At 34.9% G+C, this 18,697-nt stretch overlaps 1 protein-coding gene across 2 annotated transcripts; it reads left to right on the top strand.

Moving 5' to 3' along the window:
- Positions 1 to 501: 501 nt before the first annotated feature.
- Positions 502 to 12,493, top strand: LOC120075433 (ENTH/VHS family protein). 2 transcript variants are annotated; one of them, XM_090313287.1, is made up of 9 exons: positions 798 to 1,035; positions 1,248 to 2,102; positions 2,173 to 2,297; positions 3,083 to 3,330; positions 4,824 to 4,943; positions 5,035 to 5,191; positions 8,502 to 8,641; positions 8,744 to 8,779; positions 11,358 to 12,493. In XM_090313287.1, exons 3-9 carry the CDS (start codon positions 2,222 to 2,224, stop codon positions 12,159 to 12,161), a joined length of 1,581 nt encoding a protein of 526 aa, XP_090169413.1. In that variant the 5' UTR covers positions 798 to 1,035; positions 1,248 to 2,102; positions 2,173 to 2,221; the 3' UTR covers positions 12,162 to 12,493. The 2 variants fall into 2 exon arrangements, with proteins under 2 accessions (XP_038884747.1, XP_090169413.1); XM_039028819.2 differs by lacking the exon at positions 1,248 to 2,102 and having other exon boundaries at positions 502 to 1,035.
- Positions 12,494 to 18,697: the final 6,204 nt, after the last annotated feature.

Below are 18,697 nucleotides of genomic sequence, written 5' to 3'. Positions count from 1 at the left end.
GGGAAGAAGCATAAAATCAGAAAAAGAAAATAAAGTAAAATAATAAAAAAAGGAAAGAGAAGAAGCAACAACGGAAGAAAGAAAAGAAAATTAAAAAAGAAGGAAAAAGAAGCAAATGAAAGAAAATAAAAAATAAAGAAAAGAAGCAAAAATCGGATAAAAGAAATAGTAAAATAAAAAAAATGAAAAATGAAAAAAAGGAAGGAAGAAACAAAAATCAAATAAAAGAAATAAAATAAAAAGACAAAAAAAAGTGTGCAAGACAAAGGAGGGTAAAATTGAAAATTAAAAAAAAAGTTCAAAAATTTACTAGTCAACTTATACATATTTGTAAATATTTTAAAGACGTAATATATTTTTAGATTTTTTCTCTTATTCTACTATCTATTGCAAAAATCCTAAGATTTAAACCAAATCTAAAATACAAGACAACTAAAAAAAGGGACCATTACCTTCCATATTAGTTTCAAGTCCGATATTTTTCCAATAATTGGATATATGTGTTTTTATTATCGGATCATAGGTTCAAATCTTGCTGTGTATTATTATCTTACCCTAAGAAAATTATAAATTCTAAAGTACAAAGGTGAGGAAAGGAGGCGCGAGAGAAGACCTGGCGCGCCCAAGTAGCGGCGCCAAATCCCGACCCGATTCACAATCGCCGAGCCAAAATCAGTTCCATCCCACTACCACTTTCCAGTTCCCACACCCGTGCGGTGCGGCCCAAACTGTAGCGACCTCGTGTCCAGCCGAAATTACTCCTAAACTTAACCATACCGCCCATCTTATCTTAGCCCCCCAGGCCACCCCCTGATTCCAAATTCCCCGCTTCCTCTTCCTGGGCTTTCTTCTTCTTCTTCACACACTCCCTCACTTCCTCCTTTTCCCTTCTATTCCCCCTTTCCTCTCTGTTTTCGCTAACCCTTTTACCGTTTCCTGTAATTCCCCTCCTTTCTTCCATGGAGAAAGGCCTCCAACCACCTAATTTTGCCCCCTTTTAGTTGTTTTCTCTCTAACCCACATTCCCTTTTTCAGGTACCCTCTCTTTCTTCTTCTACTTTGTCTATGTTGTTGAGCTCTGGAATTGTTGTTCTATGGGGGATGGAATTTATCTCGTGATCGTTCTTACTTTGTTGCTTTCGAGTATTTTGCTGTTTTTTCTTCTTGTTACTTTCGAGTGCTTTGTTTTATTTTGTAGCTTATTTGCATCTTTTTGTTTTTGTGTTTTCTTTTTTTCACTTGATGAGATGGAGGGCAGTTTCCAAAAGTAGATCTTGACTTGCGGCTACATTATCAGTTTTTTGATGTCTGAATTTTTTGTTTTGTGTGGGAGGGAAGAATGATTATTTAGTTTTTGATTTATTCTTAGAATTGGCTGGAATTAGTTTAACTGTAGTGGATTAAAATATGCATTCTAAAATTTAGTCATATATGGACAGGAGCTTGTTTAAATTTTGAGGAAAACTTATGTCAATCATTGAAATTGACTCTGAACTTGCATAAGATATTCTCCTAAAAGCCAAAAGTTTAGATACCACACATAAGTAGCTCTTACCCTCCCTCAACTTTCTTGTGCATTTTCTTTTGGAGTTAATGCTTTGTTTCTTTTTTGAAAAAGGTGGCACTAACACTGTGCACGTATGGGATATTGCTATAAAAAAATCCATAAATTTATCTTACTTACATCAACAACTCCGATTTTAATTACTCAAATTGTAAATTGCACCGAATAGCTTCAATCTTTCCATCTCCTCTCTTCTGCATCTTTTCTTGGAATACACTGTTTTTTCTTTTAGGAAAAGGGGGGCTAAGCATTATTGGGATATTGTTACAAAGAATCCAGAAATTTATCTTATTCTTACATTAATGGCTATATTTTTAACAACTAAAACTATAAGTTGTACCAAAAATGTCCAAGTTGTCTTCTCAAGATTTTAAATACACCAAGTCTAGTACTTGTATATCGGTAAATATCACATTTGAGTTGATGTTTTATGTTTTAGTAATATGTTGAGATCACACATCTACTTTATTTATTTTATGAGAGAGATTTTGTTGAGAGGGGAAAAAGAATAAGCAACTGCTGCTACAAAATACTGAAGGTAAGAGAACATGCATATATTATATTCTTCATTCATTCCCCTTTCTTTGAACATTTTTTTCCTTACACAGATTGGCCTGCATATTCTACGTTATTTCTGCAAAAAAATTATCCAAATCAATGGGTGGTACATTCAATCCACAAATTTTGGTAGACAAGCTAGCCAGGCTCAACAACTCACAGGCGAGCATTGAGAGTATCCTCTTTGAAATTTGTACTCTGTCTTGTCCAAGTTACTATTATTAATATTTCTTATTATTCTCTTCTTTTGGCTAAATCACTTTCATGGATATTTATTGCTTTAGTTCTCTTGTTTTGTTGACAGAATTCTGTATTAGGTCCTTTCTGGTGTTTTTCACCCATTGTTTCTTTGGTAGCATTATTGTGGTGAAGTTGGCGTGACAATGGACTTGTTTAATGTTGTTGTGTGTAACCCAACCCAGTGAATCTGTAATGAATTACTTTCACTGTTACACATTTGGAAATTGATTAGCTTCCATTAGTGTATTAATTAGGCTACCTGTATTATCTTATGTTTTGGGAGAACTTCTTCTTCTCTTCATCATTGGTATCTTTGGCTAACTGTCCTGATAATATTCCTTTGCATTTGCTTTTACAAGATGGGGTTTGGATGTATGTTCTCAGTTTGTCTTTTAGGACTTATTGTGATTTTCCCCCTCTGAGTTGCATCTTCTTTTCCATGTCGGTGTATGTATATTATATGGTATAATGGTATAATGGAATAGTACTGTCAACTGTGGACCTGTGGTACTGCCGTACTGGTACCTAATAGTCCATTTCTGGTATGCTTCTATGACACTATAAATATATGAAATGAGAAGATGAAAATAAGGTTATTGGAACTAGCCACTATTTGAGGCATTAAAAGTGCATTAGAGAGTGCCTAATTCCTTGGTGTGTGCCTTATTACTTGTCCAGTTGTCTGTTTGGTTGATTAGTTTGATCCTTAATGTGATGAAGCTTTATCCCACTGGTGTATATTTCACATGAACAAAGCCAAGCAAGTTGTAGAAACATGGGATAAGCAGTTTCATTGTTCTCCACGTGAGCAGAGGTTGGCCTATCTGTATCTTGCTAATGATATTTTGCAGAACAGTAGGCGAAAAGGCTCAGAGTTTGTTGGTGAATTTTGGAAAGTCCTTCCTGATGCACTTCGTGATGTAATTGGGAATGGAGACGAATTTGGAAGAAATGCTGCCCTACGACTGGTACATCAATGCTTACTATGTATCCTTATCCTTTGTCATTTTTTTTTTACTCGTGCATAAAATTTCTTGAACCTCCATCTTGCATGTTTCTGTCCTTAGGTGAAAATCTAATTGGATACTTGGTATTCAAGTCTCTTGTACTATGTGGAATGGAATCCCTACGTGTATTTAAAGATGCATTCTTATATATTGTTAACACTGTTTCTTAGATACTTAAATTTGATATTAAGGGTATTCCATCTCTAATTTTCTCCCCCTGTACACCCCGGATAAGTTCTAGTGGGGTTTTATTTTTATTTCTATTATTAATTTTTTAAATCGAAATCGGACTCTTAAGGAAAGATGGATGTTATTTCCTGCGTTAAAAAAGAATAGACGTCTTGTCATTGTGGATTTAATCCAGTCCATACGACCATTATGAGTTGGCAACCTTCCTAGGATAAACATCTAACAAGTTTTTCAATGTAAATTATGTTGTAGGATAAAGGTGGGCTTCATTGCATGCCATATGATATTATGTATCTCTATGCTAAAGTTAAATAGCTTATGTACTTAAAGATGTTAAGATTTAGAAAGTTTTATGAACCAAATTTCCAATTCATGGAAGTACGTGGGATTGTCCAAAAACAAGAAAATATTGGTATAAATAATAAAATCTAGAACCCTCTCCTTGAGCTGAGCGAAACTGAATATAAAAGAACCACAAAATAGTCTATCACTATTTTTTTTTCTGGTCTATTAGAGAGCTTCTTTGTGGCCTCCTTTGATTTTAGCTATTTCCAACATCATCACCCGATCGCTCCATTTCTCTGAAAATCCTATTCTTCTTGATCCAAATACCTCACAAAACGACAATGATGACAACAAATATTGATTCTCTCCTTCTTCATCTCACCTTCAAGGAGGCGAACTTTTGTGGCTCAACTTTATTATTACTTTGGTGATGTGGGTTGAGGGAAACCATAGAATTTTCGAGGCAAGGATAAAATTTTGCTCTCCTTTCTTGCTATTTGGTGTAAGCTTAGTAATTCCTTTTATAACTCAATTTCTGATACTTTGGCTAACTGGAACCTTCTCGTAACTGAGGCTAGAGGCTTCCCCCGCCTTTGTAAATTTCATCTTCTTCATTTGTAGCTAACTTATACTCAATTTTCTGGCCTCTTCCATTTAATCCGTTGCCCATTAATTTTTCCTTCCAGCAAAAGTAGCATACTTGATTCCAACTTTCCCATACATGTTTTATAGCTCCTTTACTAATTAAACTCCAATGTGTGACATAGTACTATTGAATATGGATAGTACTATTGAATATGGATCTTCAACCTGGGAATAAGTTAGTTGTCAATGAAAATCAAATCTTCACAATTTTCCATGTCACTCTTTTTTATTTATTGATTCTTGACATGTTGAAGTGGAATTTTTTTTTTTATTGTTTTATCTGGACTCTGTTATCAAGTATTTTGTTTATATACCTATTTTAATTTTACTCATAGATTGGCATTTGGGAAGAGAGAAAAGTTTTTGGATCTCGAGGACAGAGTCTTAAAGAAGAAATAATGGGGAAGCATTTGGAAACTGGTAGCCGAAATGGGAAGCCATTCAGCAGTAAACTGGTAAGTTATTATTTCTCTTTCATCTTGTCTGAGTTATGTTCATGAATAGTCTGACCATTAAATCACCTATTCTTATTTTTCTTTTCAACAGAAACAATCTGCCAGTGTATCATTGGATAAAATAGTTTCTGGTTACCAAGTTGTTTATGGAAATGAGATTGATGAAGATGCAGTATTAAGCAAATGCAGGAATTCTATTAGCTATCTTGAGAAACTGGACAAAGAAATTGGCACTGATGTCAATTCAGGTATTTATACATTGTTGATGGGCTTACAATTATTTTTGCTGCATAGTAGTATTATATCAGCTCTCTCCTCTGTAGAACTTCTAAGATTGGGGAACAGTTTGTTTCTGGATTGGGGAACTAATTAACTGTCGGTGCGATGTTTTTTTTGTACCGTCCTCCACCTGACCACTTCAGACTCAGGACCACAGAAAAAGGTTTATTATTATTATTTTATTTTATATAAAATGAATTTTTGGTTTTTGAGAAACCAAACACGTGAATCATTGGAAAAAGGTCTTTATTTTCAATTTTAGCACTTTGTTTGGGTGGTTGGGTTAAAAGAAACAATCGAAGTTGGAAGTGCCAAGTATTTCGGGAAAAATACTACTTTTTTGTTTTGTGGTCTATAAATGTCAAGTTGGGTTCCTTGTATTCTAGATAGTCAATACACACACACACACACACTAAATTTGCTCTTTCATCTTCTTCAGAAAAGGATTGTTCGTGCCTTTTTTTTGGATTCCTTTATTTTTCTATAACCTGTTATGTGGTTCCTGTCCGAAAGAAAAACCTCTGGTTGTAGATTTAGATGTAAGAATACAAATTAATTTGGTGATATTATTGAACAAATTCATTTTTTAACTCTTTTTTTTTTTCTTCTTTTTGAATATTATTTGGGTTGTATTACAAGCCATAATAATTTCAGTGTTCCTAGTTCTCATCTCCTTTTGGTAACTTACATAACTTGTTACATTTTCATGCAATGTAAAATTTAAAAATAAATCTTGTTAGTTGTTTGTTCTCTTTACTTGTTTTCTTGGAAGCACAAACACTATCTTTTTGACCATGCCCATGAGACATGGGTCGGGCACAAATATGATCATGGTCTTTGAGGTTTGAGGTAGATATCTATTTACTCCTTGAGGTTTCAAAAAGAATGCTTTAGTCATTGAGATTTCATAATTGATTCTAAATGGTTCCGCAATTAATTTGATCGTTAGTTGACTAACAAAAAAGTGACTTGGTATGTGGAGGTGACAAAACTTAAATGAGTTGATACTTTTACCAGTTTTATATATTTTTTTTTATGGATTATGTGGATTTTTCTTCCTTTTCTCTTCCTTTCTCCTTTCCCTCCTATCCTCCCTCTCTTTCCTTTCTTCTTCCTCTTTCTCTCCCTTATCCTTCTGCTCGAGGTCTTCTCCAGTTTGTTAGTTTCATCGAACTTGTCGTCCCTCTTCACTCTTCCCCATACTCAATATCCTCCTCCTTATAGATTAAAAAATGGATCATAATTTCAAAACCAATTCCAAAAGTCCCACTTCCAACTGTGATGAACCTCTAGCACTAATGACTAATAAAGCCCCCAAAATCTCACCCATGAAGCTAGACCACTCACCAATCCGTTAATTCCTTGTTGTGCCTTATTTCTGGTTATTTTGCTTGTCCTCTATGGAAAATGTTGGGTGGGGGCTATTTTGGCTTAGTTCATGTCCTCCCTTTCATTGGGGTTTGGAGAGTTTCGTGGTTGCCCAAGGAGAAAGGGTATTCGTATTTGGAACCCTAGTCTGTAGGAAGGCTGCTCTGGTAACACCTTTTCTCGTTGCTTAACTAATCTCTCTCCTTTGAGTGATTTTGTTTTTGCCTCGTTGTGAAAGGTGAAATTTTCCAAGGATGTTAGGTTTTTTGTTTGATTGGTTATCCATGGAAGTATTAACACCTTGGAAAGGGTGTCGAGGAGGGTTCCTGATTTGTTGGGCCTGTTTTGTTGCACCTTGTGTAGGCGAGCGAAAAAGAAATTTGATCAAATTCTTTAAGAGTGTGGCTTAATTCTTTCCTTTTTTTACTATAAAATTCCAGCTTGGGTTGGTGCCTTATCCTTTCGAATTTGGAATGCATCCGGATCGGATGACAAATCCTTGGACACACTTAAAGCTCTCTTGACTTCCCAAACAACGCTCAGGATCTCGCTGAGGTATCTTTGTTAGAAGTCGAGACATTTTGACTCTTTCGATCTATCAGGATACATCAGGCTATCTATCAATCGATTTGAAAATAGCACGTTCATTTCCGCCATAATAATAAGTAGGCGAAGTAACTAGAAGTGCTGGATAAAAAGAATTTTAGTTATAGTTTTCCTTGCAACGGTCTTAGGACGAGGTGGTACTTATGATGTTTCGGTTTGGGACACCTTTTATTTGGCAATTTTCTGGATGTTAAATACCATTGGATGGGTTACTTTTTATTGGCATTGGAAGCGCATCACAATATGGCAAGATAACGTTTCACAGTTTAATGAATCTTCCATTTATTTGATGGAATGGTCAAGAGATTCTGGAACAATCTTATAAACGCTTTGTGCTTCAATGTTTGACCACCGAACACCTCCCTTCCAACACAGTCTATTACAATTGCTCTTATGTGTCTTCTTCCCACTCAACATCCCTTCAATCCCAATGATTCAACAATCCTTTTCTCACTATAGTTGAATTGACTTCCTCCTCCACCGCCGCCTTCATCGACGATTTTGAGTATGATCTCAAATCAATTTATGGCACTGGGGATTTCCAAATTCGATTCCACCAACCCTAGAAAGCGATTTAGGAAATTTGATTCAATTTGCTTCTTGTTACTACAACTTCTTTGTTGACCTCCTTGGAGCTATCACTTTCAGTGGTTTTGGTAGTTTCTGCTGATTTCAACGTCGGTCTTGTCCACAATCTCCTTGCTTGTGTCAATGTTGTTGATACCAACAACCTCAACCTCATCGTTAGAGAAGATGGAGTGAAAAGATGAAGGCTGGGGAGAGGAAAAAAAATGAGATTAAAGGAGAGGTGGAAGGAAAAGAAAACTATGTAATCCATAAAAATAATATAGAATTAGTAAAAAAAAACTTGTCAGCTCATTTAAAATTTCTCACCTCAACATACCATGCCACTTTCCTGTTAGCTCAACTGCCAAATTAAACAAGGGACCATTTAGAAGTTAGAACAATTTTCCAAACCTCAAGAATTAAAGTGTCTTATTTTGAAACTCATGGACCAAATAAAAGAACCTCCAACCTCACGGACCAAAAGTGTATTTTGCCCAAGAAATTATGTCCGGAGGTCTCATGTTAAATTTATGTGTCTTCTCAATTTTGAAGTATCAAACATTTTAGTATACATACATATATTTTCTTTTTCTAAAAAACATATCCTAGCCGTCCGCGTCCTACATTCTAGAAACAGATGCGTTGCCGTGTTGTATCCATCCTTCTTAGCTTGTTTTGTTTTAGTTAAACTTTAAGATTGATGTGTTTTGTTGTTGTTCTTCTTCTTTAAATACACAGGGCAATACCGTGGATCTTCAATTGCAGATGATTTGCGGGGACATCATACCATTTTGAGGGACTGCATCGAACAATTAACATCAATTGAAACATCAAGGGCAAGCCTCGTGTCTCATCTGAGAGAGGCTCTTCAAGAACAGGTATTTTGGGAAATTAATGGCATGGTTATTCGAAGTAAATCTCTCTCTCTCTCTCTCTCTTTTTCTTATTCTTTTTTTTTTAAATAAAATTTTTATTTTCAGGAATTCAAATTGGAGCAAGTCCGAAATCAACTTCAGGTTTGCTTTTCTGCTTCACATTGTCTTGGATGGGTTCAATGATTTTCTTTATTTTTCTAATTACTTGGTTTAGATTGACCCTATATGAAAACTCCATTGGTTTTGTGGGATTGGTTCAATTTTTAACATGAAACTAACCTTCCTAGCCTCAAGTTGAAATTCGTGCCTAGTTCTATTCTTTTCCATTTTAAAGTTCATACTTAACCGAACCTTTATAATGAATACGCAACCAAACCTTGGTAATGCAAAGAAATTTAATCCATGGATAGGCTTTTCATAATAGTGTTGTTTGAACCATACTGAATATGTGTGAGTTGATATAAAGCAAGTTAGGGTTTCTTGTATCTACCTTCCCGAGTTGATGAATATTATGCTGATTAGTTCATTCCCTGTTTAGTGGATTGGGGAACAATTGTATACGTTTTATAGAAAGCTTTATGCTTAGTTTGAAGGAGAAACATAAAAAAGATACGTCAAGGTCTTCCTCTGTTTGAGAAAACAGTGCATCTAGTATCTACGGCTAGATTTTGGTGCAGACACCTCTCTCCTTTTACTGACTATAGAGTTACTTTGTGGTGCAAGAGAAACCAAAAAACTAAAAAAAAATTGCTTTAACTGACCAGAACCGCTGGTTGGTTCCATTGTTGGTTTGGGTTTTTATGTAAGAAAAACCTATTATATTCGGTTGGTTTTGGGTTTGGCAAGGCTGGACTGGACATACTTGAGACTTAATATTTATTTTAAAAATAAAAAATATAATTGAATAAAGTGACCAGTCCAATTGGCTATATATGCGCTCTTGTAATTTTCGGGTCTTGAGTCAGACACCTGTGAATGCCTTTTTTTTCATGTGAACTATAAACAATGCAGTTGTGTTTCAGTGGCACAAGCCCAGTGCCGGCACCCATTCCTCTTTCAAGGGCTGGAGGCCCAACAACATGAAGATAACATGTTTGGATTTAACGCAAATGGCGAACTGCCGAATCGAACCAACTGAACTGTTCAACTCAACAGTTTGGGGCCATTCGGTGCAATCTTTATTTCTTTATATTTTGGCAGTTCGGCACTCTAACCATTACAACCCCTGTCCTATACTTTTGGCCATGTGGAAATCCTTTTGTAATTCCATTTTGGGCGCTGGGATACTTCTCCTTCCCCTCGTTGTATATTCATATTTTCATTTTCTTCTAAAAAATGACTTCCCCTCTTTGAATCTGTGTCACGCTAATCTTCATTGAAATAACTCTAATTTTTTTTTTCTAGTTCCACTTTCCAATCATAAGATCATAAGTAAGGAGTGAAGAGAAATATATTTTAAAAAATGGTAGTTTTGTGATTTGAACACGATCTTTGAAGAGATAATGTCAAAATTACATGCACACTAACCTGGGACTTTCACTGTCTCAAATCCACTTTCTTGAATAGTTTCATTTTTTACCGAGCTATGGATACCTTTAGTTAAGTACATCTAGGAAGGAAAATCGAAACCTTAGCTATTTAAACTCCCAAATGCTTGCGGTATGTGCTTTAGTTCCTGCATTGCAATTTTGCTGCTAGACGTTGGTCCCTCCTGCTGGGAATTTTAAATGTTCTCCATGCTATGTAAGCAGTAAAGGTTTAAGAGAGGAGTTTAAGCCACAATAACTATCGAAGATTTAATATCATATGACTTTTTTGGCAACCAAATGTAGTACACATGCAAGTTGATCCATGCGCTCATGGATATAAAAAAATTGTTGTATGTACTACTGGATAAGATTCACTCATGGCTTGTCCGATGTTTTTATGGGTTGGTGGCCAACGCTCAAGTTCTTTGGATGTGTGGATAGATTAGATACTCTCGTAGGAGTCCTTGGATTGAGGAATTATGGAATTTTTGAGACAGTCCAAATATATTTTTACTGTTTTCCCTGCTGACTATCTTACAGAAGAACTGCTAAATTGATGGAAGTTACATTAGAGAAATAGGGAAGAGAGAACATAACTGGGAGAGGAGAAAATCAGAGTTTCCGGATCCAAATAAAATATCCAAAACTGCAAAGTTCAGGCTTAGTTTGATAACCATTTGGTTTTTGGTTCTTGATCTTTGAAAATTAAGTCTATAAACACCTCTTCCACTTCTAGATTTCTTGATTTGTTATTTAATTTCTACCAATGTTTTAAAAAACCAAGCTAAGTTTTGAAAACTAAAAGTTTTAGGTTTTAGAAACTTATTTTTGTTTTTGAAATTTGCTAAGAATTCAATTCTCATTCTTAAGAAATGTGAAAACCATGGTAAAAAATTGAGACGAAATAGACTTAATTTTTAAAAACCAGCCACCAAATGGGGTCTTAATGTTTTTATTTTTTTTTTTTATTTATTTTTTGTGTGTGTATGTATGTTTGTTTTGGGGCGAGGGGGAGATTAAACAAAGCCTTTGGGAATCTCTTTTTGGCTTTGGTTGGGAATCTCTTTATTTTCCTTATTTGGTTGGTTGGTCAATATCCCTATTACCAACTGCAACCTAACTAATGCCTTCGTGAGACCTGTTTCAAACAATACTTCGTGATCTCTTCTTGCATCTTTGTATTTTGACAGGCTTCTCATTCTCAGTCTGAACAAACTCAGAATCTCTGCCGTCAGTTTTTAAATGGTGAAAATGTGCAACCTATGACTGAGGAGGCATCAAAAGATGCTCAGACCTCGATAGCACCTCACAGCCTTGTACCAAGGGACAGAGAACAATCGGCGCCAGTAATGTATGCAGGCTCATTACCTTTTCCTACAAAACCTGGACCTAGTGAGGAAGATCCCCGTAAGTCTGCTGCTGCTGCAGTGGCAGCGAAGCTAACTGCATCGACATCCTCGGTTCAGATGCTCTCTTACGTCCTATCTTCTCTGGCATCAGAGGGCGTAATTGGAAATCCAAATAAAGAGTTACCTGGCGATTATCCATCTGAGAAGAGGCCGAAACTTGAGAATGACCAGTTGCCTTACACATTGCCTCCCAATCCTCAGCGACCGCCAGTCTCTTCCTTCCCACATCCGGAGTCTCTCCAACTCAACACTTCGTCCACCAGTCAACAATACACTCCTTCTGACCCTCCACCTCCCCCATCATCATCTCCACCGCCCATGCCTCCGTTACCTCCTGTCGCACAGTTCCCTGTGCCCCAGTTCACACAGAATGTAGGGTCAGTAAGTAGCATACCTTACAGCTACAGTATGACACAATCACTGCCACCATTAGCGATGCCTGGCTATCCAAATGTCGGAGCCCCAGTGACGGGGTTGTCTCCTTTCACAATACCAACAAATTCTTACCAGAGTTTTCAGGCTCCAGATGGTAATTTCTATAATCAATCTTCATCCATGCCGATGGCACCGATTTCTAGGCAGTAGAGCTATGCAATACTAGTGCTACTTGATCTGTTGTGCTAACAAATCTTTCAGGAAGTGGTGCATCCCATTAAAGGCCCTACGAGGAAATCTTGCATCCTTGTATGCTCCTTAAGTTCTGACGACTTAACTACATGGATATTGCACATAGTAATAGTTTGTAATTTATCTTCACTTTCCAATGTATTATTTGCTTGGAGTCTCTGACGATATTTCACGTAGTTGAATGGTGTAGTATGATAATTAATTATGTTGACTTAATAGATTTTTGCACATAGTAAGAGTTTGTAATGTAACTTCATTTATTAATGTAATGCTCCGAGGTTAGAATAGAACTTCATCCGATTCACTGAAGTCTGATTGTTTTTTTTTCCCCGGTTTGATTTGTTTTAGCTAACAATTGGGAGAGTTAAAAATGAGAGATCCTATAGACTGAATAAATTGTTTGCCAACATCTAAAAGCAATGAGAATGATTCTGTTTTGATGGCTATAAAGTCTTTCTTACTTGGATCCTCTTTGGAGACGGTCAATGACAATCCTACAAATCTTGAAGAGAATTCAGGTAATACTAATATAAATTCTCATTTAATTTGGAAGATGAGGGAGAACAGAGATCTTGTTAATTATAATAGGTACTTATTAGTTGTAGCTCGGCCGACTTATTAGGGCATTTGTGAATTGTTGCAATATGGTTGTAGTGTAATTTGTAGGATAAAGGTTAGGATTGTGGCCAATGGGAAATGGCCATATACTGTTGCTCACATTGTTTGATATGATTATGGTTCATTTGGGGACATCTGATAAAATTAGAACGATATGATTATAGGCTTTTGACATGAGCTCAGTGACAAGTCGTGTGCTATTTCGAAAGGCTTAGCTACCTTGAGTCAAGTCTCTCAAGCCACATAGTCTCGCATCTCTTTCGGTTGACCTTCATACATGACGTGTGGTTTCTAACATCACTTGTTTGGGATATGAGCCACCCAAATTTGGTGGCTTTTTAGCTCATTTTGGGGTTCAGGACGTGTAGAATGATTTTTCAAGTATTCGAAATCTTTTTAGCATTTTAAAGTTCTTTTTAAGCAATTAAAGTTTGGCTTAAGAAGTTTGTGGGTCACATTACTAAAAACATCAATTTAATACTTTATTAACTGTTTACACTGTGGGCCTAAAAAGTTCACAATTTTTAGACTCCATAACTCTATAGAGTTCACAACTTTAGACTTCATGACTCCATAAAGTTTGCAACTTAACTTTTTGTCCCAACCTTTCCTTAATGTTCACTCTAGTAGTTAAATGACCATGTATTCAAATATATAGATGGTATTGTTTGATCTAAAACTTGAGTGTTTGTTGGGTTCTCTCAACTCTTGAGCGTTGAGAGACACAGTTTATATGATATTGATATCTTCGACTTACTTTTTTAATGCATTTCTAGGAATAGTTATTCAATGAGATCCTTACAATATTATTGTCTTTTGATAATCATTGGATGTGAATTCGAAAATTTGTATATTCTCTAACATCTACTGCTTTTACCGATTTTCTTTTATAATCCAACAATGAAAACTTGTCAGGTATATTGTGGATGCCCTTTCTCTAGTTTTAGATTTTGTGATTGCTAACCTAATTCTCATCTAGATGGTTTTTCTTTTTGACCCTTCTTTGTGTGTTAGAATAATTAATTACCATTGTATGATGTTACATCATAATCTTCTGCCTTCTGTTTTCATTGCTTATCCCTTAAACATTCTTTATCTTATACTTCCTTTTCTGCTTCTCATGGTGCATTTTTTTTAATGAAGATTTCATCTCATTTTCAATATCATTTCTATCGCCTAAGCGGTCCAAGTTTGAAAAATGGCGGCATGACCAATGAATTAAATGGGAGATAGAGGCAAATAAATATTAGTTAGTCCATGGTTTCCTATTTCAACTACAATAATATATATATATATATATACTTGGTTTCTAAATTATTATAACTACTTGTTTTGGTTCTTCTTGCTCAACTTTTGTATTGCAAATAACGAAGATTTCAAGCCAACTTTTTTAGAATTTGATACATATTTGAGCTTTGAATCTATGTGATGCCTCACGAGTTTTGAAATTATTAGGTCTCGTTGTGTAACTATTTTGTTTTTTTAAAAAAATTAAGCCTATAGATACTAGTTTCACCTTCAAATTTCTTCCTTTGTTATCTACTTTTTACCAATAGTTTAAAAGCCAAGTCAAAATTTGGAAACTAAAAAAAGTAGCTTTTAAAAAGGTGTTTTTGTTTTTTAAATTTGGCTAAGAATTTAACAATTGTACTTAAAAAAAATGCAAATCATTATAAGAAATGGGAAGGAAATAGACTTAATTTTCAAAAACCAAAAACAAAAAACAAAATGGTTACCAAATGTAGTTTTGTACCATTGTGGACGAACTTAGGCACAAAAGGTCGAGAAAGAGTCCGAAAAGGACGAACTTTGGATTTTTGCAAATGGAAGTCTGCTATGACTAAAAATTTGGTCGAAGTTTGGTTAAAAAGGTACTTATGGACCCTGGAAAGTAGTTTTGTACCATTGTGGACGAACTTAGGCACACAAGGTCGAGAAAAAGTCCGAAGAGCTTGGATGAGTAGTTTTATTTTTTTGAACATATTTATAAATATATATATATATATATATATATATATTTTATAACAAAAACTAGTATTTATAGATATTACATTTTAAATAATCGTTGAACATTGTATCACCTTTGTTCATTTTAGGGGTGATTATTGATTTGCATGATGAATAAATAATTTATGAATGGACCATAATCATGAAAGTCATCCTTCAATTTAGATGTATAGCTGTTTTCAAAATTTTCCTTCTACCATGATTAATCTACAGATTGATCAAGTGTAATTACAGTAATTACTAATTGATTTGTATTATACTCTGTTGGTGTTTGAATCTTGTACGCATTTATTGTTGTTGTAGGTCTTTCGTGAGCTTGACTTCTGGCTCACTTCTCTTGGTTTGCTCTTACTTTTCAAGTTGATCTACATAAGAGACCCTTGTACTGACATGACAGTACCCTCCTGTATAGTTTAGGTAAGAACATAAGTAAAATCAAAGCTCTCTCTAGAGATTACTTACTCTTCTTTTTTGTGGTTGTTGAATGAGACTATTTCTAACGTCCTACCTCTACCAAATTACATGTGGTTATATGTAACTTCGGCGATGTTGGGATTGTTTATGGCACTCATGGCTGCAAGGAGGAATACAAGTGTATATATATACACCAATGAGAATACAAATAAGGAAAACCGTAAATAATGAATAAGAAACTATACTAATTAACTATTTTGTACAAAACGTATTGAAGGAATTGAATCCTCAACGAAAGCAAGTGAATGCCTTGTGCCAATGTAATTCGTTTTGGAAACTCAAAAATAGAGAAAAAATACAGAATCACAGGATAAACAATGTTAAATTACAAAATGATTAATAGATTAATTCTGTGAGCTAAAAGCTCAGTGAGTGACAATAGAATCGTAAAGTAACAAACGTAGCATCACTATAAATATGTAAATATGCCAATGAATAAACTCAAGAAAATGTCTCTACATGTAGCTATAAACATTCTCAGACATCATTAAACATTATTATTCCTAGTTGAGAACGAGCCTAAATGCTAAGGGAGAAAATAACAAACCTTTGAAGACCGTCTTCTACAGGATTTTCTCCATAGAATGAACTTTCACGAGCGTCACAAATAGTTGGATTCTCCCTTGAACTCAATGTACAATGAACACCACCAATTGTTCTTCCTCGCTATTCTCAATATAAGAATCGAAAGAGGTGTGGACTCTTCAATTTTGGTAAGGGAAGGAAAATTGAATTTAATAGAGAGCTTGAGAGTATTTTTTTCCAAAGAGTATTTTTTTTTTTAATATAAAAATCCAACAAACCGTGTTATGTAAAACTGCAAAAAAAAAAAAACTCTTACGTTCTACGTGAGAGAGGGAGAGGAACTTATTACTCACTAACTCCCCACTCACCCGTAAAAAATAACTCCCTGGGATTTATTCTTAATATTATTAAATTAATAATAAAAAAAATATATTAAATAATTTTTGATATATGATTAAATAAATAACATAAATTAATTAATAAATAAATGAAATATAACATATTTATTTTAATTTGAATCATATTCAAATAATATTCTTTTACATTACCTATAGTCTAATAATATGAATCTCATTCATATTAGTTTTAGCCTATAGTTTTATATGAATCTTATTCATATAAATAATATTTGAATCTTATTCAAATATTCATATCTCTTATATAATAAAGTATAATTTTGAGACTCATTCAAAATTAACTTTTTATTATAACGTATCTATGTAAATTATATTAATTATACCTTATACAATTAATTCCCTTGTTTAATTGTAACAATTTAAATTAATCCAAAATTAATTTCTTCTTATTTAACCCTTAATAAGCTAGTAAAGGGATCTTATAGACCTACAAATTAATCAATATTCATTAATTACAGATCACTCCACACTAAATATCTACAGTTGTACTCTTCGCACTGTAAATATATTTTAGTGTCCATGGACATAACCAATCAACAATAAATTGACCCTTCATGAATTGCTCATAAGTACAACTAGGTCAAATTACCGTTTTACCCCTGTTGCTACATCCAACTCCTTAAGTACCATTAATCCCTCTAATGAACAAAATGTTTATAGTCCAACTATAAACTAACCTCTCTCGGATCAATGAGAGAGTGAAACCTCATTGTTTAAGACCCAGAATAAACTATTAAGAGAGAAATTCATCTACTACCCTATAAATAACCTTGGATCTTAGTTTATTGGATTGAGTTAATGCAATTTAAATGTCAAATAAAATACTTCTTATTTTATTAAATAACCAATTTGTATTTACAAATTACAAACTACAAGATCCACGAGATTTAGAATACTAAATCCAACAATCTCCCATTTCTCTTAAAGCGAGTGCGGTGTATAGTACAAAATACAATATAAAGTACAATAAATAAACTTAGGGCATATTCTATGCCCCATAATACTCCAACTTTCCCTAGACAAGATAATGACCTAGACTCTCCAGATAATCCTAAAAAACTTTAGCTGTGAAAGCCTTCATAAATGGATAAGCAATATTGTGCTCCGAAGTGATCTTTGTGACGATCACATCTCCCCTTGCACTGCGATTGTCAAATAAAGTATAGTAGCAGACTGTTGGGGAACACCTATATCAACAAGTAACTATCGAAGCCATAGTAACTCTAAAGTAGCATCAACAAGGGCACAATATTCGAGTTCTATGCTGGAGAGAGACAATAGTTTGTTCCTTACTTCGCCATGAGATGAGAGAATCGCCTAAGTAGAAGCAGTAACATGTGGTAGACCGATGATCTGTGGGTCACCAGCCCAATCAGCATTAGAGTAGTTAGATAACTAAGGACAACTGGGAGAAAAACTGAAGTACATGGCCAAAAGTGCCCTTAACGTAACGTAGAATGTAAAGAACAATAGTAAAATGGATAGACCAAGGAGCCGCCATGAACTAACTGACAATATGAACAACATATACAATATTTGGACGAGTAATAGTGAGGTAAATAAGATTGTCAATTAGTTGTCGATAAAGAGTGGCATCTTTAAGAAGTTCACCATCGAATAAAGAGTGGATCCAGTTGTGTGGATGATGTAACAGAGTCAATAATACCCAATTGAGCTAGAAGATCAGAAGCATATTTCACTTGAGATAAGCAGTATCCATTAGAGCGGAATAAGACTTCAAGGCTAAGAAAATAGCTGAGTGACCCTAAATCTTTCTTCTTGAAATGTTGCTCCAAGTAGCTTTACAAGTCGGATTTAGTTTGTGAATCATCACCAGTAATGATCATATCATCAACATAAAAGAGGGGAATAACAATACCCTTTGGAGTCTGACGTGTGAAAAGAGATGTATCATGAGAAGTTGAGGTAAACCCAAGTTGAGTGACAGTAGACAGAGACGAATCCAAGCCAACGAGGTTACAAAAGGTATACTTTCCAAAAATGGTAGAAATCGATTATAGTGTTGCAGGGGGCTTTTGAATGTAGCAAACCAGGGTGTGGGAGTTTGTTTCAGACCATACAATGCTCGACGAAGAAGACATACTTTCTGAGGAGGAGGAGAAGTGTCAGGTGGTGGTTTTATATAGACTTCCTCAGATAACGTGCCATTGAGAAATGCATTTTTGATGTCCATCTGAAGAAGGGACCACTGTTTGGCAGCTACAACAGCTAAGAGATATTTGATGTCCATCTGAAAAAGGGGTTACTGTTTGGTAGCTACAACAGCTAAGAGACTATGAACAGAGGTCATTCGAGCGACCAGAGCAAATGTCTCTTCATAATCAATGTAATATTCTTGAGAATAACCTTTTGCAACAAGATGAGCTTTATACCACTCAATAGACTCATCAGAGCAAGTTTTTATTTTGTAAATCCACTTACATTCAATAGCTC

Source organism: Benincasa hispida, chromosome 4 (assembly GCF_027475165.1).
Source record: "Benincasa hispida cultivar pf3 chromosome 4, pf3_genome.v1.1, whole genome shotgun sequence".
NCBI classification, from domain to species: Eukaryota; Viridiplantae; Streptophyta; class Magnoliopsida; order Cucurbitales; family Cucurbitaceae; genus Benincasa; species Benincasa hispida.
Note: the sequence above shows the minus strand (reverse complement) of the source record. Positions and strands in the feature narration are given on the sequence as shown.